Source organism: Mixophyes fleayi, chromosome 3, assembly GCF_038048845.1.
Source record: "Mixophyes fleayi isolate aMixFle1 chromosome 3, aMixFle1.hap1, whole genome shotgun sequence".
NCBI classification, from domain to species: Eukaryota; Metazoa; Chordata; class Amphibia; order Anura; family Limnodynastidae; genus Mixophyes; species Mixophyes fleayi.
Window position 1 is genome coordinate 321,852,407 of NC_134404.1, and position 27,870 is coordinate 321,880,276.

Consider the following 27,870-nt stretch of genomic DNA (forward strand, 5'->3'; position numbering starts at 1 on the left):
CTTGGGAGCAGCACAAGGAAGAAAACACAGACGATGATATAGTGTTGCAATTTAGTGTATTAATTTGATGATGCAGCAACAGTAGATAACAGATGTATATATAAAACTCAGCTGGGCTGAGTACACGGCAGTTCATAAAACAATACAATCACAGGAGTACTTCAGATGGTAACCATTAGCAACGGCATGAAGATAGGCAGTAACAGTTCAACGCTGAGATGGTAATATAGAACATTTGAAACCTTCACACCACACACAGCAATAAAGGAGAATCACTGACACAGCTAAAAGTCCAATATGAATAGTAGATAGACTTGGCGGATCCAGATGGAATATGATTCACTTTAGCAGATGGTTTACAGGTAACGTAATGGTTCAAACAGCGGAACAGAAGATGTTAATGCAGTCCGAGAACTTGGGTAATCTGGAAACATGCAATGGAATGTTGCTTAGAAGTACAGCGTGGAAATAACAGTCCAACCGTGCGTAACACTAGGAGTCACAGATAATCCAACTTCACCAAGAGGCGTGAGTTCATTACTAACAAGATACAGCTGATAACGCACACAACTTGAATAACGGAACTGGCTACTAGCTCGGCAATATATTCTTGAGAACAGTCCAGCAACCTAATAATCAGCGGAGTAGTAATATAGCCGTGCCAGACATAGAACCACAGATGACAAGATAACTTGATTGTAGTTCAATAAAGAATATCGGCAGCTTGAGCAGAGAGGTAGTTGAGCCAAATATGAGCACAGATGTATAAGCAACTCACGAGACAGTTCAGTGTGCAGATGGAAATCAACGCATAGTTTCAGCTTGTAGATGACCATGAACTGGTATACAGCGGATCCGATGAGAGCAGTGATGACAAGCAATCTCGGCAACCGATAACATCCAGGAGAAGTCAAAGAGTCAGGGATGCAGCCAGAACCCACGGCAGTGTGAGTAACATGAAGATCAGGCAATGAGTCCCTGATCACAGGAGGTTGAAATAGGAACCAATAAGCTTCGGAAGGAGGTCCCAATTAGGATAACATAAAACAGCCATGAAAAGGTAGAGACTCTGAAGCAGAAGACAAGCACCAACATAGTTCTTTAAAGGGCAAGTCACACGCTAGCACCTAGCTATGGGACCGGCGTGTGACAGCTTCCCATGCCTTCCGGTTCCTTAACCACGATCCTTGTGCACAATATGCCGGGATTTTGAGACTAGCAGGTGATGGAGGAGTGGTGTAAGAGTCTGTTTATATTGGGAGTGTTCTGAAAGCTGGAACAGATTGGATTATTAGAACACATGTAAAATCTGGTGCCGCTTGTGTCAACACAACTGCCGACTACTGTTTTAATTTTACTTAGTGGCTCCACTCCTTCAACTACTGTGGGCCTCAGAAAATGTCAGGAAAGAGCCCTGACTGACTGCTACCTGGGGTAGTGCTGCCTTAGTGAGTAAACTCCTTATTGAGTCCTCCTTTAACAAAATACATGACAAAAACAAAACAAATATGGATTGTTGTGAAAACCCGCAATGAATTAATACTTATGCAAATTGCTTGGGATTACTTATTCCATTACAAATTATTTAACCAACTTAAAAGGCAACGAGGAGAGAGTTCAGTGGGAAAGCAGGAAAATGAATGGAATTCTTATGCAGAATGACCTGCTTCTTTCAGAGATAAAGTCTATAGTATTTCCGCTAGTAGCTGGAGCTTATCCACATGCATTTACTCGGCAATTCTCTACCTATGTAATATGTCTTTGAATGAGCAGCCACTCTGTCAAGGACTATTCCAAGAGCAGTCTGCCAAGTACTGGCTCTTGCTGCTACTGGTAGCTGTGCTATGTATCCGGAGGACCTTCCACAGTTCGGTGGCAGTACTGCTCAGCCCAGAGCTCACAAACCTGCAGAAATCAACATCTCCCCTTTCTTTTTTGTGACTCATATTGGGAACCTGTTATCTGCAAACATCATGGAGCCGCCATCAGCAACGGGTCCCAGAGGGAAACAGGCAGCACAGAGTCCCAGATCCAGACCCTTAGGGAAATATGCGTGGCGAATCAGTAAGCCAGAAGAGAAAGCACCATCCTGAAAAGTGAGAACCAGAGACCAGAAGGAGATTCAGCAGCTGTGACGATAAGGGAGAGCTGAAGACAGGACTGGCTATGAGTTACAGCTGAAGAGAAGGCCTGAAAGACCAGAGCAATCTTCTTCCTCATTCCCTGCAGGCCTTGTGGATGTGTGTGCCTACCAAAAGCAGGATGACATTGAAATTCTTGCAGTGATTCAGCGGCTTTAAATAAATTCATGTACAGATTCAAGGTTCGATAATTTAAAAGGGCTACTACTTGAGTAAATGCCAGCTACCTCTGTTAGAGACTATAAGTTGCTCCAAATCCTTCCAACCATCAGACATAGCCACCAGACATGAGCAAAACTGCTTTGTTTTAATCACAATCTAGTCGGTTCCACTCTAAGTACAAGGTACACCCTGTGGAACACTTCAAATAATGTTTGGCAACAATAACTAAACCTTTATCCATTGGGCATTACTAAATTTCTTTTCCCCTACTTCACACAATCAGGTGGACATGAGAGACACATTGAAAGACAATTCATGATTCTCAAATTGCCAATGATTGAACAGGGCAGGTGGTTTACAGAATGCGTTCAGCAGTTCTCAGTGACTGTATTGGGAAATATTCGCTGTTGACATCTTTGACTGGATATCAACAAGTTCAAATTATATTTTGTTGGCATCCTGTAAGTGACATTAGCATTGGCTGGAACAGTTTTAGGATTGTATGGTGCATGCTCTTATTCAGGTTAGGTAACCTGGACTAGTCTTATTTATAATTTTTGTTTATTTATATAGCGTCACCATATTATAAGTTGCTATACAGTGAGTATTTCATCATTATCTCCATCACCATTTATTTATATAGCACAAGCAAATTCCGTAGCGCTTTACAATTGGGGACAAAACAGTAATAAACAATACTGGGTAAAACATACAGAGAGGTAAGAGGACCCTGCTTGCAAGATTACAATATATAGGTCTATGGGAGTCAGATACATGAGGTTAAATCTACATACTGCATAATGGTTCAGCCAGATTGCAAAGGTAAAAGTGATTTGTATGCTATGTGATCCAGTCGCACAGCAATGTTGGTCTGGGGACAGAGGGTTGTTGTCTTGTGCGCATTGTATAAAGGGTGGTAATAGGGTACCCTAGTGAGGGTAAGAGGGTGGCTGAGGAAAATTATAAGCTTGCCTGAAGAGGTGGGTTTTTAGAGAATGCTAGAAAGTTTGTAGACCAGAGAAGAGTCTCTTGTGCGACAGAGGGAATTCCACAGAGTGGATGCAGCCCGAAAAAAGTCCTGTAACCGGGAATGGGAGGATGTGATGAGAGTGGAAGAGAGACGTAGATCTTGTGCAGAATGGAGTTGTCGAGATAGGAGACATTTTGAGACAAGTGAGGAGATATATGTTGGTGCAGTTTTGTTGATGGCCTTGTAAGTTAGTAGAAGAATTTTATATTGGATTCGGTAAAAAAAACAGGCAACCAATGTAGAGACTGACAGAGTGGCTCAGCAGAGGAATAAAGGTTTTCAAGGAAAATCAGCCTGGCCGCTGCGTGCAAAATAGATCGTAGGGGTTTGAGTCTGTTTAGGGGAAGACCAGTAAGAAGGGAATTGCAATAGTCAATGCTGGAAAGGATGAGTGCATGAATTAATGTTTTTGCAGGGTTTTGTGTAAGATATGTGCGTATTGTGGAAATGTTTTTTAGATACATGTAACATGATTTATATAGAGAGTCGATGTGGGGAACAAAGGATATATAGTCATGTCAACAGAAATAGAAATGTCAGGTAGGTAACTTCTGTTGGCGGGTGGGAATACTATTAATTCTGTTTTTATCGAGGGAGTAATCTGAATACCCAAATAATGAAGCGCTTCCGACTTCCAGGAGTACGGAAAGAGAGCCCTAAGACTCGACACTTTAGGTGGTGGAAGATTGATAGGTAACGCATCGGATTTAGTGGTATTCAATTTATAGTAAGATACCCCACTAAATTTTTCAAGTATAACATGGAGGGGCGGCAGCGAGGTCTCCGGGTCAGTTACAAATAATAAGATGTCATCTGCAAAAAGACACAGCTTGTGAACAGTCTGGTTGACTGTGACCCCAGGAAAGGACTTGGCCTGTCTAATAGCTTGGGCTAGAGGCTCTATTGCTAAAATGAAAATTAGGGGCGAAAGGGGGCACCCTTGTCTGGTGCCATTCGAAATCTTAAAATGATCAGAGAGAAAACCATTACTGAGTACTCTGGCCGTGGGGTCACTATAAAGGGCCATGATCCCGTTCAAAAATCTATCTTTCAGCCCAAAGCGAAGAAGGACCTGCTGCATAAACCCCCAGTGCAACCTATCGAAGGCCTTTTCTGCGTCGAGGGAGAGAATTACTAGCTCAAGGTGGGACCCATTCATACTTTCGATGATGTTAAGGACTCGTCTTGTATTGTCAGAGGCCTGGCGTCCGCTAACAAACCCCACCTGATCAGGGTGTATGAGCTGTGGGATAAGGTTTTGCAGTCTATTAGCTATGAGCTTGGCATAAATTTTTATATCAGTATTCAACAGGGCAATGGGCCTATAATTTGAGCAACAAGCGGGGTCCTTCCCCGGCTTCGGGATTGTTATCAGCTGAGACTCGAGCATTTCTTTGGGGAAGTGCCCCTGCTCAGTACCAGTATTATACACTTGCACAAGAATAGGGGCTAAGTCAGACTTGAAAGCACTATAGAAATTATTGGTATAGCCGTCTGGGCCTGAAGCTTTATCTTTCGGTGATTTTTTAATAACCTCTTCAACTTCAGACTGTGTCCACAGGGTATCTAAAGCCATGGCTGTTTCAGGATCAAGACTGGGAAGATTAAGGCCCTCCAGGAAGGAATCTATGGCTTTGCTATTTGGCTGGATCGTGGTGGGATCTTCCTTCAGATTATATAGGGTAGCATAGAATTTAGCGAATGTATTAGCTATGTCTTTGGGATTAGAGACTTTTCGATCACCTTCTTCCAATAGATATTTTATTCTGTTCCTAGCCTGACGGCCTCTAAGTTTACGCGCTAACATCCTCCCTGCTCTATTCCCGGCCACGTAGAATTTTTGCTGCAATCTATTTAGGGCTGCTTGGGTCCTAGCCATAAGTAATTTCTGTAGTTGGGCTCTTACCTGAGTAAGTTCCTTTTTAATCTCTCTAGATGGGCGGGCCTTATTTTGCGTCTCAAGCACTTGAAGTTTAGCTTCTAACACGTTCTGACAGTGTGCGTTTAATCTAGCCCCAGTCTGGATGGCGACCCCCCGCACTACCGCCTTTAGAGAACACCAAAAGTTAAAAATATTAGTCTCTTCTGGATTATTGGTTTGGCAGAATAAGGAAATAGAGTCCTTTATTAATTCTGTTTTTGAAAGATTGAGTTCGAGTTGGCGAGAGGACATCCAAGAGGAAATGTCAGTAATGAAGAACTACACAGATGGCATGAGATCAGGAGAGGACAGAAAAATGTGTGTATCATCCACAAAGAGATGCTACTGAAATCCAAAAGGAGCTTATTAGTTTTCCAAGAGAAGTGATATAGATAGAGAACAGCAGAGGACCTAGTACTGAGCCTTGTGGGACTCCTACTGATAAAGGAAGCGGAGCAGAGGTAGATCCAGAGAAAGTGACACTGAAAGAGCGCATAGATAGGTATGATGAGAACCAGGATACACAAGTACCTTGAATACTTAGGGATTGTAGTGTTTAAATCATTCACATTAGCCCAATCCCCATTGGAGCTTAAAGTCTAAACTCAGAAGCCAATTAACCTATCAGTATGCTTTGGGAGGAAACCAGACCACCGGAAACCCATACAAACAAAGAGAGAACATACAAATCTCCACACAGACAGTACCCTGGCTGGAATTAAAGCCATGTCACCGTGCTGCCCCAAATGTGGAAAAAATGGTTTAAATGGGATGGCCAAATTGCATTAGGGATCAACTGTGAGGCTCAACAGCAGCTGAGTGCCCCTGACAGAGGGAAGATATAACATGGAGAGTCGGTCAGGTTACACTCATATGCGCTCACGTAACCCCCTCTTCGGCCATATATATCACACTGTTGTTGAGTCTCGGCATTGATTGTGTTGGATGTGAATCAGTCAGGGGTTATCCATCCTGTTTGAGGAAATTTATTTAGATGTTGCCACCCAGTCTGCATGTAACTGCATGAAATACTTTCTGATTACAGAAAGCTTGGTATGGCTGAAATATTGCACAGTTCATTATTTGCCAGAATCGTTTGTATCATTTGGCATTTGCCAGTGGTTAAAAGTATGAATTCACTGCTCATTTAATATGAATCAGTGAAGAGTTATTTTTGGGTATATTTCAATAGAGAAGAAAACTGTTTTGCGCTCACCTGACCTTCTACATTTGTGCTTGTGCCCCAAGGTTCCGGCTCTCGCAAATCTAAACTGAAAATATAGTCAGGTCACTAATGTGACCTGACATTTTTTTCCATAAAATCCACCAAAACTTCCTTTTGGCTGATTTCTTCAAGCTGCCCACCAGGTCCAGATCTTGAGCAAATGGCCTTAGTTTTTGTTGCTCTGTGGGGGAAGCCTGTAGATCACACTCCCCTGAACTATCCTGGGAAATGGCTTTGAAAAGGATTGCCGAGGATCAGTATGATAAATATGAGCATGCTGCTGACTTTTGGAACGGTCATATAGATTTTATCTTATTTGGAGCTCTTTTGAGTTCACTTATCAAGGAGCACCAGTTGTTTGTTACCACTTGATAAAATATTTTACTACTTTAAAGGTGCACTGCCATGTGAAGCCTTATGCTCCGCTCCCTTACCTGAGCACCAGTGTAGCCATTTTTCCTGGTCTTTAAGTCCTAGCTGTGTGACATCATGGATGGGGGGAGTGAAGCTGGAGGACCAATAAGAAGCCGCAATTACAGATATTGCGATTTCAGACTGGTCATCCCACTCACACCTCTTTCTAGTTGTTGAACAAAATTGTTCAGAATTTTAGTTGGTAATTGTTTGTTAAACGCGCTTTGCATTTTCTTTCCATATACAATGGTCATATAAATTATGTTGTATATAATAAATTAGACCTAGGTAACTTGTAGCTCTCCAGCTGAATAGTAGGCCATTCTGGGACTTGCATTTCCACAACTAATGGACCGCTGGTTGCTTACCTCTTCTAGGCTGTAGTGGTTTTATTATTTCATAACGGATAGCCTAACTGTAAATCTAATTACGACTGGAAGGGAAAAAATGGGGAATGGATTTGATCCAGTGGGTGTAGGTTGCCTGGGTGTGCAGGTTAGCCACAATGAAACAAGGATCGCACAATAAGTAATAAATGTGAGGTGACCTTCCATCTACGTACAACCATCAGCCAAGAAGCACTTTAATGCTCAATGAGTCATCAGTGAAATAATAACTATGGATAAACAAAATGTGTAGATGGTCTTCTTCATATACTTAAATAATTACGAATCTCTCAAGACAGCAAGCATCATGTTTTACTTAACAGTGCAAAAAAAGCTAGAGAGCAGGCACAGGTATTTTATTACACTGGAGTGACGAAGAAAAAAATATAGTTTGTGTAGATCGGCAAACTATACTGGTCCGAGATCAGCTATACTGTTTGTACCAGTTAAACCTTTTATTGATTTGTTAGCTTAGAAAAGAAATCATTCGCCAGACCTTTCAAACACGGAATCAATGATGTTAATTTTATTGTATACATTACATATTTATGTTGCTACATTCTTCACTTCGATATTATTCAATGAAATGTAACAGTGCAGTTGATGAAGGTTATTCATTTGAACATGATCTGCTCGGAATTTATTTTCTTAAGAGTGACACTGAACTTTTATACGTAAAATATTGAAGATATTTTTAATTATAAAATAGATTAAAATGGAAAACATATAGCGGAAAAAGTATTCCGAAACGTACGTAAGACATGTTTATTTGCCCTTGAAAAAGAAACATAAAATACAATACAGAAACAAGGTTAAATAGATGGGACATGGCCTATCATTATTGCAAACCTCTAAACCATAATGAAAACAGTTAAATTCCAGGGTGAAAAAAATATATACTTGATAGCTCTCATGGATTTTCGCCCCTACTTAGTGACCTTGTTTAGATCATTCTATTTGCAGAAACCGATGACATTTATTATTTATACAAAAATTCCATCTGATCATAATACTTGACATGTCGCATATACAAAATATTTTCTAGCTCCATAAAATCTGGTATTTGGATATTCATTGACAGTCTGCTATCATCGGAACATCCTTCAGCTCAGGTAAACTATCCATTGAAAATTCAAAAAGGAATAAAATACATGAATGTTTCAAGTTTCTATGAGTTTCTTAGCCCAACAAAAGAACCTGCCCCACTGGTGATGGGTCCACTATAAACACATTTATTCTGTAAGTGGCAATGCAGTGTAGAAAATATGTAGTACATCCTAGCTGATCTAAAACATATTAAACATCAAAGTTTATCAATTGCACAGCCATTATCATGAGAATACAACCTTTAAATTCACTATGGACTAGTGACATCATGGACGCCTGGGCCATGTATCAGCCAATGCATCTCCTTAACAGCCTTCACAGTTACAAGTAATATAATATGCAGTACTCTAATAATTATAAACAGATGGATGACTACGTTGCGCGAAGCTTGCGGAGTCCATAAAAGTACATGGTACATAATGGTATATAAGGCGTTCCAGTTGCTATTTAACTCCACACCATTAGTCCATGACTTTGCATACATACATGCATAATTCAGCTCAACATTTACTCCAGTCTGCCCCTATTATTCATGTATTGTGACTGGCAGACCTAGCTGACAACCAAGGACAACAACCAACACAAAGTGTGGAAGTGTGGAAGGTGTAATGTACAGACCGTTGTTATGGATGGCTGAGCTGAAAGACAAAAGAGTCAACACGGACAGACAGTACAGACAGCTGGACATGCTCTTTAAAACCATTCAAAATAAAGTTTACCATTCACACTTTTAACCTACTCCGGTGTTAGTCATTATTTCGATTATGAGAATTCCGTCACTAGGTATAGCGACATTAATATGCCGATGACTACAATCCCAACATGGAGGAAATACAGGCTTACCATAAAAGACACAGACAATGTTTCCGACACGCCTCATATAAATGGTGACAGGAGAAAATCCTGGAAGTGTGATTTTCGTCACTTAAAGAAGGGACAGTCAAATTGACGGTTTTAAGGGGGCAATGCCAGGACCCATCTGCATAATCCAAAAAATGGTTAGGTTTAGGGTTAGGGTTTCTACATTATACAGACGGGTCCTGGCATTGCCCCCTTAAAACAGCAGCTTGACTGTTGCCATTTATATGAGTCGTGTCGGAAAGGTCTGTCTTTTATGGTAAGTCTTTATTTACCCCATGTGGGGGTATATTAATTGCATATTAATGTCAGTATAGCTAGTGTCGGAATTCTCTTAATCGGAAAAACATACCCACCTCCCAACTCAGTCCAAACCTTGTGTCCCACTTGATACATTTACCCTTTCGGTTGTAGGCTCTAACAGAGGACCCCTTTGCTTTGATCTGCTTTAGCATGTACTATCTATGAAGGTTACCTCTCACAAATTGCGCAGTTCTAGGTAAAAGTAGCACATGAACTAAAATCAAAGGTTCTCTTACCTACAACTTTCTTAGTGGTCTATTCCATCTAAAATTACTCAGAATGTGATCGTCTGAACATTCCTTAAAAGATTCTGGATGGGTCATGGAAACCGTACACGTACATAACACTGATGTACTGGATATTAAGAGCCTATGATTAAGCACCCTTCCCGAGTGCTTCATAAGAAACAAAGTCTGAAAATCCTCTTGAAACATACAATTGATATATTGTATATCTTTTTTTAATGAGGGCTAAACACCTACCTGTACACTGTAAGACAACTGTTTATTGACTGAATACACAAAACAAAAGGTGACATTTGGAGACCAAGTTCAACATAAATAACCAATCAATTTTCAGAAGAACTTACAGCAATGAGCGTTTTCTTATTCTTACTCATGGAGGGGTCTGAGTCATTAAGGCAAAAAAGGAGTAAATGTTCTCTGGGACAAACCATGTTACAATGCAAGGGGTGCAAAAATGTATTATTTTGCACATAATTTAAATACTGGCTGTTTTTTCATCTAGCACACAAATACTTAATAGCTTTATTATTACACTGAAATTTAAAGTTGATCTAGGACATGCCCTACCCCAAATATAAATCTGTCCCCACATTTTAAATTTACCTCCCCCTCCAATGCAACATGGTTTTGCCCAGGTGCAAATGTTACTCCTTTTTTATGCTTTGCTTTCCTTAATGACTCAGGCCCGAGGTCTTTAGATTTACGTTGCTGCATAAAATTACAAACAGAATGATTATTCTTAATGTCTGTGCTATAGCGATTTGAGTACCTCTGTCCTTTTCAATGAGTGTGAAATTTTAAGCTGAATGACAACATTTATAATTGTTACATAACCAAAATGAGTCTGAAGGAATAAATGGTAGAAAACATCAAACCATTCCACCTGTAAACTAAACATGACTACCACTCCGCAGACAAATCCGCTCATTAAATGCGTGATTACCTGTATTTTAATTTGAATGGAAAGCCTGAGCAAACGAACAATGATTCTGTTTTCAGTAAAATAGCTTCCTAACGTTCTCTTTTAGACACACTGCGAGAGCTAAACGTTAACTCTCAAAAAGTCCCACGGCTCAGTTTAGCTTTTTGGCACAATTCAAGAGACTGCTAATAAATTCGAGAAGACAATAAGCCAGGGATGAACACCATGAACACTTAAGTAAGGCATTTTTAACATTTACGAACTAATATGTAAAAGTTTATAATTAACAAATCAGATTTTTATTGGTAGCTTTAAAGTTATCCAAAACTACTGTACCCAACATGCTCAAATAGCATTTTTTCGAGAAACTTACTTTAACCTGTGTTTAAAGATATTGTAGCTGTTCCACTCTAGCTACCTGGCTTGTCTACTATTTACCCTGCCCATTTGGGATGTGGTCTACCACTAGCCAAGAACCTGATTGGACAGGTGCCACAGTCATCCAATCAGGTGCCATTATCACTAAACAAAACAAAGCTCATATTTTGAAATTTTTCTTTCAACTCCGTTGTTCCAGGACTGAGAAATAAAGAAGTCTCAAGCTGCCCACCAGAAAACGTATAACTGAAAAGGTTCCTTTTGTCTTTTTGGCTTACTTCTGTGTATTTTAGCTATGTGAAGCCAAAAAATAAAGCTATGAAGTATTTGTGTGCTACATGAAAAAACAGCCATCATTTATCTTATGCGCAAAATAATTAACTAATGTGCAACCCTTGCGTTGTAACATGGTTTTGTCCAGGAGAAAACGTAATCCTTTTCCTCCTTACTTTACTTAATGAATCAGGCCCAGCAAGTTTAAAGTAAGTGAAGTAACTGTCACGTTTTGAGCATGAACTGAGAATCACAACAATTACAGACTGATAATCCTATCAAGCAAACAGATTTATGCCCGCCTGACTCTGTACAAACGTATGCATGTCATAATGAGTATACAGTGTGTACACAACACATCATCCTCTGTATGTAGGACATTCCAGATAATACATGATAACATGGCTTCTTATTATATTACAGCTCTGGCTGAAGTAAGAGTACAGAGGCTAAAGTCATGATATGGATACATACACATAGGGACACATTTCAAAATGAAACATACACACGAACGGGAAAATAGAACTTTTTTGTTTTTTAAAGGGAGGCAAAATATTAAATCTAAAAAGGTGCAATGTAACATGATCAATGTTTAGCTATTGGCAGGCAGGCTGTTATAGGTACTGCATCTTTAAATAATGTAAAATAATGCCACTATGTGAATAGGATTACGTCACTACCTCCACTACAAAAAGCTCAGCTTTTAACTTTAATACAGTTACAGGTCGCAGAGTAAAACAATAGGTTTATACAATTATAACAGAATATTTCAACACATGATAAAACAATGAAGATCATTCTCCTTCCTTTCTGTTCCTGTGTTTGCTATATAGAGAATCACAGTGTGACTGCAGCTCCCTCTGCTGCCCTCTTACTTATCAAGCAGGTAACAGCTCACATGTAACGATGGTGCCCTGAGACTCTAAGTGATAAGGACTGCATGGCACATTCTATATGTCTGTGACAGCGTTTCTGTCCCCCCAAGGCCTGCCACAGACTGACATTAACATGGACCTGTCAAAATGAATTTATATATTCAGACTCAAACCTACCTATGTTTCATTTGTAATACTTTTCATACAACCATCTCCTGCCCTTTTCTTTGCTTGTAGTGGGTTCTTAAGGCCATTGGCAAGTTATGCAAATGAAAGTGAGAAGACAGATTGTCCACTTTCCTACATGAACTCGCCCTTTCTGTACTCGTCCTACGTTTGCTCGTTCCACTTCTTCAGGCACAAGGAGACGCAGGTCAACGATATACAAAAATGTATATATGAGCCTATGTGTACACATTTTTGGTGCACATGCGGAGCTTCAGCAAGAAGAAATGACGTACAACTACCTTCTGATAAGCTCTGGATAATGTTTATTAGTAGATTTCATGCTACTTTAATATATTATATAAATCTGTATTATTAAATATTGTTAGATTATTCCATAAGGTCCATTTTACCTCACATCAAAATAAATATAATTATCTACATTAAAACCAGTAGCTATAAGCTAGGGCTGCCCATAGGGGGTGACAGATGTGTGTGTGGGGGGGGCAGGGTAGACTGCAATATTTTGGGGCCTGGAAGAATTAATACATGGAGCCAGAATTCAATCACGCTGCTCCCGAAGCACATATGTCATAACCGTGTTGTCGTGGTGCTGGTCATGGGACATGTGAGCCTCAGACTGCCAGCGTGCCATGCAAAGTTGTCCTTTCTCAAGTGAAAACATCACTACACCACCGACATACAGCTCTGATACTTCATCTAGTGCCGATAAATCTGATTTTCACAGTACCATCTACTGTCTATAGCTGACCTCCTGACCTGCAGTAACCATTAACACCCAGCTCAAGGTTTCCCATTCACTGGTTAGAAAACTACCACAGAAACACAAGGGTCGGGGTATACTATAAACGTTCTCTCTCTGCCCACAGTAATTTTACAGTGACTGGGAGGGAAAATACCCCGGGGCGCACATGGAGAGTCTGGTTGCCAGAGCCAAGGTACCTATGACTCTCATATTAATCACCATAACTCTCTGATCCAAATTTGCAGGCGCCTCAGAGAGTCATAAAAGACATACCATAGAGTACACACCATAGAGTACACACCATAGAGCAGGGTTTCCCAAACCCAGTCCTCAGGGCTCCCCAACAATGCAGGTTTTCCATATCTCCTTGCTGGAGCACAGGTGTATTCATTACTGACTGACACATTGCAACAGATCCACAGGTGGTCCTAATTATGTCACATGTGATCCGAAAAACCTGCACTGTTGGGGAGCTCTGAGGACTGGGTTTGGGAAACCCTGCCATTGAGAACACACACCATAGAGTATGTGCCACTGAACCTTCACCAGTTATAGAAGTAAATAAACTCTTCTCTTAAGAACAGGTGGGCACAGCATCAAAGGGGCCCATAATTCTTATGGGAAGACCTGGCTGTAACCTATTCCCCAAAACAAGAAGATTATTTATTTTTTTACTTAATATAGGGATCATGTCATCTAACCTTTTGGCTTGTGTATATTGTTTCATCACCAGAAAAACAAAATTATAATCTTTAGTCAGTTTTATATGGTCCAGAAGATGTTTACTAAACCAGATTTTCATTTTCCGGATTCAATAAAACAAAGGTTCCCTCACACTCTGTCTAGTGGTCTGATCCATGCATTGTTTACACGCCGTCGTGATAGCAAACAAACCACACTGCATGGGGAACAGTAGCTGTATTGTTCAATAAGGAAACTTTTTTTATTTCTGTAAATTAGAAAATTCTAGCCACAAGCACGAATATCTAAACGTTATGACCACATTGGTACATTCCCTTCTCATTTCTACATCCTGAACCACGTGGTCCTAACATAATTTGATCCTTTCTAATTAACAATTAATGTCTACCTATTTTCAGACTTCTGTGTTGCAAATTGTTTATGAACATACATTTGGTGTTATTAAAAAGTGTTAAGAATTTAACCTGCAATTTTAATTCCTTTAAAGTAGAACAGTTTCTTCTAAGATGAAGTTATTTAGCGCATGCAGCAAATCCAGGTACAGGGCAAAACCATTTTGTGCTGCAGGAGGGAAAGTATAAAATGCTCAATTTGATTTAGGTTTGTAAGGGTTTTACAGTCTAGGCACACTCTGAAATGCAGTGTAAAACAGTGGTGGCCAGTGTGCGCAGCACACAAGAGCATGCAATATTTGCCCCTGCATGCAAAATAAGATTTCCATTTGCACCCCTGTTGCAGTGCAACATGGTTTGTGCGGCTTCAAGTTCCGCACAGAATTTGGCCCCAACTCTGAACCAGCCTCTATAAGTTTGGGGTGTGGACAGTGAAAGACAACGTAGTGAAAACTAATGTCTTCAATTATTTTAACTTTAGTCTCAGTTTAATTCCAAGACAATATATTATCCTCCACATCTAAGGTCTATGATCATTTATTTAGGCAACTCTGACAGGCGACTACAGTCACAAAGTAGAGTTTTTTTTATATCAAGCTATGGTTGTCAAAGGATGAGGAGTCTATTCATCCAGAGTGAAGACAACACTCCTAGTTACTTCTATTTACTAAAAGCAGTAATTGCAATAACACAATGATAGGGTCAGGCTCTTACAGGACAGCGGAAATTATCAATAATAACAAGTTGTTACTCTATAGACTGTACTGCAATTTTCCATCATAACATGCCAGGATTCACACTGAAATTCAATAATCTTGCTAGCTAAAAGGGGGAAACCTTGCTCTGGGGACGCCATAATAGATATAGTTGGAGATAATGCCTTCGCTGGTTGTGCTATCATTGAAGAGTAGCAGTGATTCCTTCTTATGCCATCAACTTAAAATCTAAGTGGGAGGTTTCAACTTTGTTTCATATAGATGTGCAATTGACACCAAAGTCTTCCAACATTAGTTTTATAGGAGCCTCACATCATTAGTCTGTGCTGTTTGAGGACCCTGCTTCTTCCACCATCTAACTCCAGCTTGCCTCCACTCCCCTCCTCACACACGGATACTGCCTCCGTCACATGTAGTCTGCCGTCACAAACACAATCAGATACGACACTGCCTTCCACAATATCAGATCACATCTCCTAAAACAATACGTGCTGCTGAGAATATTCTGATAATCTCATTGGCTATAGGTTCTTCAATACCCATCCAAGGACACATGATTGAGCAGGAGGTGAAGACGGAAAACAAAAAGGCCCTCTGAGCCTAGTTTAATGCCTACCAAATATTACTGTCACCTACAGCATAACAAGGGAAGCCTTAAGAAGAAGGAACCAGTTAATATAATTAAATCTTTAGAACACTTAACGGAAATGACAAATTTAGCACAGTATCTGTGTGGTGACAATGTGTCAGATAACTAGAAGTGCAACTTAACGACAAATGAAGCTGTAAGTGAGATAGGAATAGTATATATCCCAGAAATGACAGATATATACACCTCTATTGGATGTGCATTAATCAATATATATTAAAGTACAAATCCTCATTACTCTCCCTCTCTAATCAGGGAATATATATATATATATATATATATATATATATATATATATATATATATATATATATATATATATATATATATATATATATACACATATACATATACACACATATACACAAGTTAACCCGTGCATGATACTCATGCATTCTAGTCAAATCAAGCTACTTAAGGTGTTAAAAAGGTTCTTGTCATGCATTTGGGCCATAGCCCAGGCCTCAACCACCAACCACTCCCCACTGTCACTTCTCCTTCAAGAAATATATATATATTTTTTTTAAATCTTTATAAACACTTTTAACAATTAACAAATTAAAAACATCTTAGTATACCATATTTCAGCCCTTTCTGAATTTTTTTCCCCACACACACTAAGAATTTAGTAGGTCAGTGTATAACTCCGCCCAGCAGGTGGCGCTGCAGCTTGGTTTTATTTTTTACACACACACACAGACAGACTAACACACGCCACTAGACATTTATATTATAGATATATATATATATATATATATATATATATATATATATATATATATATATATATATATATATATATATATACACAAACATACATCATGCAATATCATCAGGAAGGCATCTAATTGGCTCCAACTTTATTCTGCTGCAGAACGACAACCCCAAACATACAGCCAATGTCATTAAACACTATCTTCAGTGTAAAGAAGAACAAGTGAGTCCTGGAAGTGATGATATGGCCCCCACAGAGCCTTGATCTCACCATCATTGAGTCTGTCTGGGATTATATGAAGAGACAGAATGATTAGAGCAAGCCTACATCCACAGAAGATCTGTGGTTAGTTCTCCAAGATGTTTGGAACAACCTCCCTGCCGAGTTCCTTCAACAACTGTGTGCAAGTGTACCTAGAAGAATTGATGCATTGATGCTGGTTTGAAAGCAAAGGTTGTTCGCACCAAATATCGATTTGATTTAGATTTCTCTTGTGTTCTTCATTTTAAATGTCCCTTCTAGATTGTAAGCTCTGACGTACACATGAAGGAGAAACAGATGACTTAATTCTCATGGTATTTTTTCTTCCCTTCTAGCACTTGACACCTTCCATCTCATCTCCCTCACCAACCACCATACAGACACGTGGAACCAGAGCCACGGCACATCATCCAGGACATCCTGGAATATACATCCAAGTATCATTTTTCTGTAGCTTCAGGAGTTGGAAGACACAGTATTTGTATTGTATACATGAACCCCTCCCCCAGAAAGGTCGTGCGCATTAGTACCTGTCACGGACGTCTGTATTTCTTGATCCGATTCGGGACCCTTGGGACTAGCTGGAGCAGGACTGAAACAGAACCTAGCAGCCTGGATGATCTTCCTGCTCATGTTCTTGCTGAATGTAGAATATAGCAGGGGAATGGGCAGTCTGGAAATGCTGACAGGAACAGTGCACTTGGAAATGCTGACAGGAACAGAGCACTTGGTAATGCTGACAGGAACAGTGCACTTGGTAATGCTGACAGGAACAGAGCACTTGGTAATGCTGGCAGGAACACTGGAGCCAAGAACTATCCTCTGGAGAGAAGTGTGTTGTTCTGGCAATGAACAGATCACAGCAGCAGGTTTAAATAGTGTGTCACAAACAACTATTGGCTGTACAGTTCAAGTGATCACAGCTATTGAATCTGGTTGGTCTGGAAAGATCACCTGACTGCATCCAAGATGGCCGCGCCCATGCAGCAGAACTAACAGTATGTGTTTGTTTACAAACGGAGGTGTAAAGGACGGTAATGCTGCAGACGACCAGAAGGAACCCAGGTAGCCGTGATATGACAGCGGCGGATGAGGTAAGTGCGGCTAAGATCCCGATGTGTGACAGTACCTAGCGCTACAGGACTTTTTTCCCCATCACCCATTACAATTTTCCAAAACTTTCCTCGGGTCATCATCGGCTCCTCTTCTCTCAGAGAGGAATTCCCCCAGGTTTGAGAAGCACAGTGATAATGTAGACCTATTTACACAAAGCTCAGCAAATTTGCCTCTTATTTGACCTCAGAGATAAATGTGCCATTCATAAACCTGGTGCCCCAGGCATACAAATTGTTTGAGTGTATTCAGTTAGCAGGCTTTAGCTTCTCATTCCATAAGGCTTTCCGTGGCCTAATCTATCTGAATGTACCAGCTGCCTTACATTCACAGTTACAAAACCTGTCAAAACGTATGCAGATCATTCATAATTCCTCAGTAACACAGTGCGGATTACACAAGCCTGCAGTAACGGCAACATTGGGAAACAATCAAGAAAATATCACAACAAAATTGTACACTTTTGTCATGTAAATCTGCATCAAACGAAAACAATGCGCGGGATTGAAACATACAATGAGAATAGCACTTACACACGTTTCCTGTATTGTCAAAACTTGTCAGGACGTCGGTAACATTTAAAGCTCCAGCGTTGTGCCTGAAATAAAACATTGGTTTAAATTACTAATTTTTACTGTACGCTGGTGTCTTCCATAAAATGAAGCGAAAGCAAACATGAAAAAAGGACCAGAAATAAAGTTTTTTTTAGCAATTTTTTTTCTTAATAACAGCAAACTTCAGTCTTAAATTCTCAAGCTTCCACTGCAGATATGTTAAAAGGCCACCCTACCAAATTATTAAAGCTTTCCCGTGATTTATCAAATGTATATATACATATACCCCCCCCCCCCTCTTTCCAAGAAATACTCATGACTGCCGGCAGTATGTTAACACAAGACAAACTACAGAAGGTTATAGCATAGAGCATGACCACTCATCCAATAGTAAAAAGGAATGGCATGCTTTGCACATTTAGCCAAATAAAGACAATTTATTTAGTTCATGTATATAAATATTAAATGGATACCATGCTTTGACCTATACTATGGTCCTGATTCATTAAGGAAAGCAAAGCAAAAAAAAAAGCAATGTTTTCCTGGACCAACCATGTTACAATGCAAGGGGTACAAATTAGTTTATTATTTTGCACATAAGGAAAATACTGGCTGTTTTTTCACCTAGCACACAAATACTTGATAGCTTTATTTTTTTACACTGAAATTTACAGCTGATCTAGGATATGCCCTACCCCAACTATAAATCTATCCCTACATTATAAATTTACCTCCCTTTCAATGCAACATGGTTTTGCCAAAATGCAAAGCTACTCCTTTTTTTTTTTGCTATACTTTCCTTAATGAATCATTGCCTATAGGTCCAATAGTTAGTTTATTAACCATTTAAATAGCAAAGAGAGAAAAAACTGCAACAGCCGGACTCATGACTGGCATTTCGGAAAATTATCTTCTTATACTGGATAGGATTGCAAACATTCCGGGAAAGAGGTAAATATGAAATTGATGTATGATATGGTGGGACTGAGTTATGAGAATGTAACTAATGGTGACAGCTTCCATACACTGACAAATAACCATTAGGCGAGAGATTTATAATCTTTACGTTAATACTCGCCTTTTAAATAGTTTTATTTCTAATGAAATCTCTGCCATTCTGAAATGTCTGTTTACAATTTAGTGAATTTAGTGAATTTCAACTCACAGGAAGACGAGGAAGACTGATGATGTCACTGCAGTCAGATCCCACAAAAAAAGCCAAAATATATATCTATATTTGAGCACTTTGTATTAAGTGTTTATATGGTTTTTTTTAAATCATACAACTGGAACTTTACGCATGTAGAAACGTTTTGCTGACTGCTTTTAATATTTTATTCAGAATCAGTTCTGCATTAGACTATTTTATTTTTCAGCTGCAAACTGCTCCCCTACTGGTTGCATAACAGCACTGCAGCCTTTAATCTTACTACCTATAAAACCAAAAGATTACTCACTAAACTGGGATTATTTTAGATCTGGATGGAGCACTATTTTGCTCATCTTAAGAAGAAGGGGCCTAAATGGAAGATCAGGCATCAAAAAATAGTATGCCTTTCTAATAGCTTTTTCTAAATTAAATTCTGTTAAGTGTGTTAGGCCCTCCTACATAATCTTGTATTCTATACCATGCATTAATCAGCCTGTTTTAGAGAAGTAAAGATTCCTCATGTCAACATTCAGCTAGTAATAACAAGAATAATATCGTAGAGTATTCAGTGACGTATGAATTTTTTCAATGAATCTTTAAGATGTAAAACATTATCAGGCTGAGGCCTGTGTTACTTTGAAAGAGCAGTGTGATCTTTTGATTACGGTTATGACATAGCAGTGAGATTAAAAATAGATCCTGAAAAGTTCAAGCTACAATCATGTGCATACTGCAATATAAACTTCAACCACTAGAGGGAAGGAAGACCCAATCTGCAACACGACAAAAGCTAGAGTATAATCATTTACAGAGCCAAAATATAAAACATCGACACAACTTACATCTGTGGATATTTTGCATTGACAGAATACCATGAAAAGCAGTTTTAAAATAATAATAATTATAATAAAAAAAATTGAATAAAAACATTGTACAATTGCCAAAATATAATTGAATAGCACTTTTTATTACTATTATTTTACACCTTGTGGCTGTATTGAGCATTTAAACACATCCATAGTCTCCTCCCACTAAAACCTGTATTTTAATTAGTCTGTCAAACAATACAAATCATCAAAATACATTAAAAACAAATAATGACAATACCAACCTACCCTATCAGTGAATTTCCTTTTTTAGAACTATTATTTAATATGACTAACATCTAATCCATTGACAGGTAACCGGAAGTAGCTGAAGGGCCGCACAGAGGAAAGGACATAGAGCACAGTGCACTCCCTCCTCCTCCGTGTTTTCCACGCGACTTCCCTGCACTGTGCAGAGGAGGTCATGTGACACGGCAATTGCCTGCGCCAGTTCTGATAAAATCGGGGAAGCCAGGGAGTTGGGGCCCCAAGTTAACAAATTAATGGACATGCCATTAGACTATGGGGTAGATTTATTAAACCTTCCAAATGAGAAAAGTGGTGATGTTGCCCATAGCAACCAGTGAGATTCTAGCTATCATTTATCTAGTACATTCTAGACAGTGATACCTGTAACCTCCACTTTTCCTTTTTGGACAGTTTAGTAAATTTACCCAGGTGTCTGAATATGTGCATCTAAAAGAATTCTTATCAGCAGACCAATTGATTATTGCCACATAGGAAATTAGAGAAGATATGTAAAATGTACATGGGAAGAGGCCTTGACAACGCTACTAGGAATTTAAAAAACAAAAACAAAACACCCACCCACCGACCCTTAGCAGAAGAGGGTAATCTCCTGTTTAGACCATTAACGGAATCACCTGAGCCTAGGCTTGACAATTTATTATTTTACAAATCTAATCTGATTCCAACCATAACTAAGTTCTTAGTTTTGGGTGAGATTAGCGTGCCAAGCTCAAGTGCACGCAGCAGTGTCCAATTCAAGCTTTGGGCATCTCAAAGGCTTTTCTGTCATATCACTTGCACCAGCTATAGGTCAGATTACTAGAGATGACAGTCTTGTATGCAGCTAGGACATGTGTTTGGAATCAAGAGTAACTGTAAAAATGCATTTTATGTACAGTAGACATTCATAACATCCTAATAAATGTATTTTATGGGGAGGTTTAAATAAGCCTCAAACCTTCATAGATGAATCAACAGACCATCCTCCAAGGTCAACTATTGTGGTTAACCACGTTTTAGTTCATCAGATTATGGAATATATAAAAGGGTAGTAGAATGTAAATAAAAGAGCAATCCAAAAGTTTCATCACAGATCCTGATCCCAACATGCTTATTCCCAATGTTATATAGCTTTGTGCATGTCTGAGTTTGGACATTACATAGAGCCCAACTATCAAACACTTTGGCCTTCCATTTGGTAAAATGGATATGAAGTTTCCTTACCCTCAAATCCAGGATTACCTAGAAATCTAACCAGGAATGATAAAGTTGTCCCTAAACTTCAAGGCCCAAATGTGTGGCCCCCTAACCTTCAAAGGGGCCACACATTACCCTTAATCTCAGTAATAAGTACAGTTTTACACAGATACACCTCTTACTCTGGTTCCTTCTTTCTCACTCTCTGTATCCATCAAAAATAAAACCAATGAATTGTTATTATACCACCCTGCCCAAAAAGTGCACGTATCTTGTCAGTCAGGATCCAGGTCTCTTCACATTCCCACCAGACCTCACCATGTTCCCCTTACAAACACATCAGCCTCTACAATTCCATGAGATCTACCCACATGCCCCATACATGCCAATCAGCCCCCCCACATGCCCTATACATGCCAATCATCCTCCCCACATGTTCCATACATGCCACTCAACCTCCTACATGCTCCATACATGCCACTCAGCCTACCCACATGCCCTATACATGCCACTCAGCCTACCCACATGCCCTATACATGCCAATCATCCTCCCCACATGTTCCATACATGCCACTCAACCTCCTACATGTCCCATACATGCCACTCAGCCTACCCACATGCCCTATACATGACAATCAGCCTCCCCACATGCCCTATACATGCCACTCAGCCTCTCCACATGCCTCTCAGCCTCCACACATGCCCCATATATATTTATTATCAGACCACCCCACATGTCCCTTATATACCATCACACCTCACCAGATGCCTATCAGATGACCCCACATGCCCCTTATATTCCACCAGACCTCACTAGGTGCTCATCAGACCAGCCTACATATGCCATAAGAATCCCCACATGCCCATCAGCCTCCCCAAATTTTATTAAATCTAACATTACTACCCCTTACTTACTTTACACACAGCACACACACAGCAAACACAGCCTGGATCCCGCGAAACAAAGGAAGGATGGAGAGTACTCTCCACTGTCTCCTTCCCTGATTGGACCGATTACACCATGTGAACTCCCTGCATTGTGCAGAGTAGGTCACATGACCGGGGAGTTGCGCTGGCTGGGGACCGAACTGCCCCTGCCGGCATCTGAAGCAACAGGGCACTGGCAGGGGACTGATCTGACCCTGCCAGCATTGGAGCCGCATGTAAGAGCTAAAAGAGCCACATGCGGCTCGGGAGCCACTGGGGTTGGCCACCCCTGATCTAGTATTATGGGCAGGCGCCTGTGCTGGAAACAACAAATGCAAAAAAAACAAATGCAGGAATAACAAATGGGACTGGATTGAGGTCCTACAGAAGAGGTGCATTCAGGTCCAAACAATATTTTCTCCTCCTTGGCTGTATGCAATTGAATTCTCTTTAGCTTGTAGAATTGTTGTGTGGTTATAAGAAATTAAGTACTATCCACTGATTGAAATACTAATGCTTTTTATATTTTTTATGTGTGTTATTTATAGGTTTAGTTATGCAGTGTATTAAAAAGTATGTTACTTTATTAAGCCAACTCATTGGCATTTTTCTTGTATACAATTAGAGTAATTAAATTTTTATCTCAGATGATAATTGTAATTAGAGCACCAGATTCTTTTGAGCAGTTCATTGGTATGAATTGGGAGTGATCAGACTTATCAGCTGCTGCTACCAAGAGATTTATTTATTCTTTGTCAGGTATGGCTGAACCGTTCCGCAGCTTTGTCTACTGCCCTTTAAGATGCTCTCCTCAATTGTCTCCTACATCCTCACACAATGCGACTTCTGTCCTCCCCTTCTGGGCATAACTATTATGGTACCCTCTATTGCCCTTTGCTGCCATAACTATCTCTAGCTAATCCTCCCCAGCCATGGAAATTCAAACTTTTGATTGCATTTCAAGGTTCATTAGTTTATACTAAATTTGCTAGACTATTTTGCCATTAAAGAAAATTCTTACAAGATACTTTACCAGATGGTAACTAGTCCATAAACGTCTTCACAAAATTTTCCCAGCCTCCTCTAACTTGTGTTGGGAGAGAGTGTGGCCAGATGGGTAGCATTGCACACATCTGATGGACGTGCCCCAAGATTACATACAGAAAAAATAAATAAAGTCAAGGTGCCGTTTCAATACTTCGCAATTTATTAAGTGTTCCCCTCAAAACATATATGTACATTTAGTTCATATCACCATAACAATTGTGATTTTGGAGTGTTTACATCGTTACGCCCTTTATTTCTTTGCCCTGTTTACTTAATAAAGCAAATACAATCTTGAAGGCTTACACAGATTCATAATTCAATACAGAAATGGAAGTTGCTCAATCAATTTATAGGCTCAAAGCAGGTGCTTGAAAAGGTAGGGTTATCCAAAAAGGAAAAAATACTGAGAAAAACCCCCCCAGCAACACTGATGTTAGCCAGTAAGAGCTGCTTTTCTACTTGCACATAAAAATGCAGAATTCTCAGTTGCACACATTTGCAAGTTCATGATAAGCCACCCGCCACGTCATGGCGCTTCTGCTGATAGGGTGGTTCTAACTCTAAACAATGAGAGTCCCATTATACTGGGTCATACATTCATGTGTTTTTAAATCGAGAGCTAACTTACCAAGAGGTACCTCAAGAGCCTCCAAATGGCAATACACTGTAACACTCCTATCGGTAGCTGTCTTTAGAGTGTAGTGCGGATCGTACCTGGTCTCCGGTTCTTCTTTGAATCACGACACAGCAGTGAGGCAAAGAACCCTTGGGTCCCCAATACAAGTAGGACACCAAAAATTAAGTAATGTCAAATATATTATTCAGGAACAATCTATTACTAAAATGTTTTTTTGGGTCAAATAATGATTAGCAACAAATACCACATAATTACAATTTTCTAGTTATAAGCAATGCTACTCACAAATATTTACTCTTAATCTAAATCAATATTCACTGCCTGCATTGCAGTGGATTTAAACCCATTTTTACATTTCTACATACAGCATATCAGATAAGACAATTACTCTTTTCCTTTCTATATCAACAATCAGTAGTCTTTGTGGTAATGAACGTAGATAGGCAATATGGATGCCAACCACAAGATGGCTGATGTCTCTGACATGACAGTTGGTTACAGTTATAATGGAGGTACTGTGTGACTGTGAGGTAAGAGTCTCTGTCACTGGACACACAACACACTTATCTGATGATTAAACATAACACTTTTGGCCAAATGTTCAGTACATTTCTTCTTATAAGTTGGGAGGAATAAATAAAACTGATATTCTGATAAATATGTGAAACTATTTGATGTTTTCCTGTCAGAGTAATTGTCACTTGCAAACAGGTAAATATATCTCACTGTCTCATCCTCTTCTGTTATCTCTTTATAAATTTCTCTTTATAATCCTATCTTCCTCACACTTTTTAATGTCTGTCTCACTACTTTTGTTCACTGCTGCTGTCTCTCCAGTTCATTAGCTATCTTTTTTTATCTGTTTTCCTCTATATTCCTTTTCACAAGGCTCCTCAGCCCTCTCTCTGTTACTCTGCATTCTTCAATCACTGTCTCATCATTTTTCCTGTCATACACACACACACACACAAAACCTTCCAGCAGCCCTCACAGACTGGACTTTTCTGGGTCTTAAAGTCTCTCCAGCATCATACTGTGAGAGAGTCCTGTTTCACTGGGTCTTAGTGCCCAACAGTTTTTGGGTATCACAAGAGCACCGGCATTCCCTATTAGCTACTAATACCAGAGTATGCCTTTCAAACAACAATAAAGAAATGGAAGTTGTTCAATCAATTTCTTGGTTCAGAGCAGGTGCTTGAAAGGGTGGCGTTATCCAGAAAGCAAAAACTTCACAGAACATATGCAGTATGCATACCGCTAAGTGGTCATGTCCAAGGTGGCAACTTCCTGTATAGGCTCTGGATTTGCTCCAAACATATCCATATTTTTAATTATTTAAATTAGCAGGGAATATTAGGTTGAGCCCTCCTTTCCCCCAGGTGTTACCTACTACAAGGTGCCACCAGTAGGAGAAAATATGTAAACATTGCAGTCGAAGAGTTATTCTTTATTGGCCAGAATTGTGATCTGGGTGGAGGAGCAGTGTTAATGGAGACATTTGTTTGGGAATACAAAGGGTCTCCATTCTAAATCCGTCTGTCAGGTCGTGGTGGTATGAATGAACAACCATTGCTTTGTACAAGTGAGGAAAGGTAATGACACAAATGTGAAGTAATGCAGATGATCACCAAAGTGTAGATTTACAAAAACTTCTAAAAAAAAAAAAGAAGAAAGAATGCCCATACCAACTAATCAGATTCTAACTACCATTTATGTAGCACAGTCTATAAAAGAACACCTAGATTCAGATTGGTTGCTATGGGCAACATCTCCACTGTTTAGAAGATTTAGTAAATCTACGCCAAGTGTCTATATGGAGAGGTGGGGAGAGGGTTGCATATGGTATGTTTTTTTTGTTCCTTATTATTGTGGTGCTCTTTAAAAATAAAGATTTAAATAAAAAAAATTGTATATAACATTCTGCAAATTTTCTATGAGCTGAAACTATGATGAAACGGTCTGGACATTTCTACAGTGGAGTCTGTCTCCTTTTACTTCCCATATGAAGCAGTGGTGTTCTGAATACGCTCTTTGGCCTCCCCCTTCCCCCCCAAACATATATACAATAATAGAAGTGGCAGCTTATCAGGAAATACCTAAAAGAAGGCTCATCAAAACTTGTTTTTGTCAGACCACATAACAACCAATGTTTGGTGGGGTACTCCTTCCACCTTCTTCAAAAGGATCTCCACCCCCGAAATGTTGTGCTTCAATATAGCCACCTCTCTTACAATAAACCAGCTCTGAAGGGCTTGTGAAATATATGGAGTCCTTGAGCTATGTTGCCTAATACGCTAATCACTTTATTATTGGAATGTCTCACCAAGGTATTAGGTGTGCTTTTCAAACTCAAAGCATTAGCGGTCTCTTTCCATAGAAATAGAATATATACAAGCAGGCACATACAAAAGGAAACTTGTCTAAGGGAACATAAAATTAATATATATGCCATTGGGACAATCAGTCTCTTTTCATAGAAGTACTATATATACACACAAAAGGAAACTTGTCTAAGGGAACATAAAATGAATATATATGCCATTGGGACAATCAGTGTATGAACTGTACATTTCACACCACCGTCTGTAGTATAAAACATGCGCTATTCTATACATATTGTATTTCTATGGATTATTCATGTATTAATGATGATGAGAGAGGGGTCATTGCACATGTCATATATATATGGCAGCGCACTTCTAACTCAGTGAAAAGATACAATTCTTCTCATGGTGTATATGTTGGTTGCCATGACAACAACTGTATTCGCACCCTGTACGCTGCTCTTGACCTAATGCTCGTCTTTTCAGTGTTTTAAATGGTCTCAAGGTCATGTAAGAGAAATTTCAGTGCAGGAGCAGATTTCAGGGAAGTAAATGGATTAGGTCATGAATGCTGAATACTAGTTGTCTACAAGTTTATTCATCAACATTAGAAGAGAAGAAACTATATATGCAATGCGATAGTCTCACTCAGACATTTTTAAGTATTAAGAATAAAATGTCATTCCCCCCCAATGTATCACAATCTGAACAAGTGGTCTATCACATACAGCTAGAGATGCAACCTTAGCGGTAGCATGTACCAGTGCTGCAGAAAATAAGGTATACAATAGCCCTATGAGCAGTGGTAAAATATATACTTAATGCACTTACAATACGCCATAAACATAATTACTTAGCTTGTGCACTATGGGTAAAGGGATACAATGTGCAAAGCCCCAGACCGAACGTGAATTCTGATGACCTCTGTACAATGCGGAGCACGCTGTGATGATTCCTGGACGATGCAGAGCCTGTTCTGACTAACTTTATATTATTCAGAGCCTGTCTTAGTGACACCTGTACAAAGCTTTGGTGGCCCCAGTACAACGCATATTTCTGAGAACCCCACTACAATGCAGAGCCTATTCTTGTGCCCCAAGTAAAATACACAGCCTATTTTGGACATTCATATATTGCAGAGCCTTTTTCAATTACCCCTTTACAATGCAGTGACTATTCACAGCTGACAGTGTGTTAGCA

At 39.5% G+C, this 27,870-nt stretch overlaps 1 protein-coding gene across 2 annotated transcripts in view; it reads right to left on the reverse strand.

The window, feature by feature from the left end:
• The window catches only part of CAMKMT (calmodulin-lysine N-methyltransferase), a 297,789-nt gene that overhangs the window by 252,181 nt on the left and 17,738 nt on the right, over positions 1-27,870 (reverse strand). For both annotated transcript variants that reach the window (XM_075204137.1, XM_075204136.1), the window contains exon 3: positions 18,253-18,317. In XM_075204137.1, the coding sequence (XP_075060238.1) occupies positions 18,253-18,317 (65 nt within the window). The remainder of the gene's footprint in view (positions 1-18,252; positions 18,318-27,870) is intronic.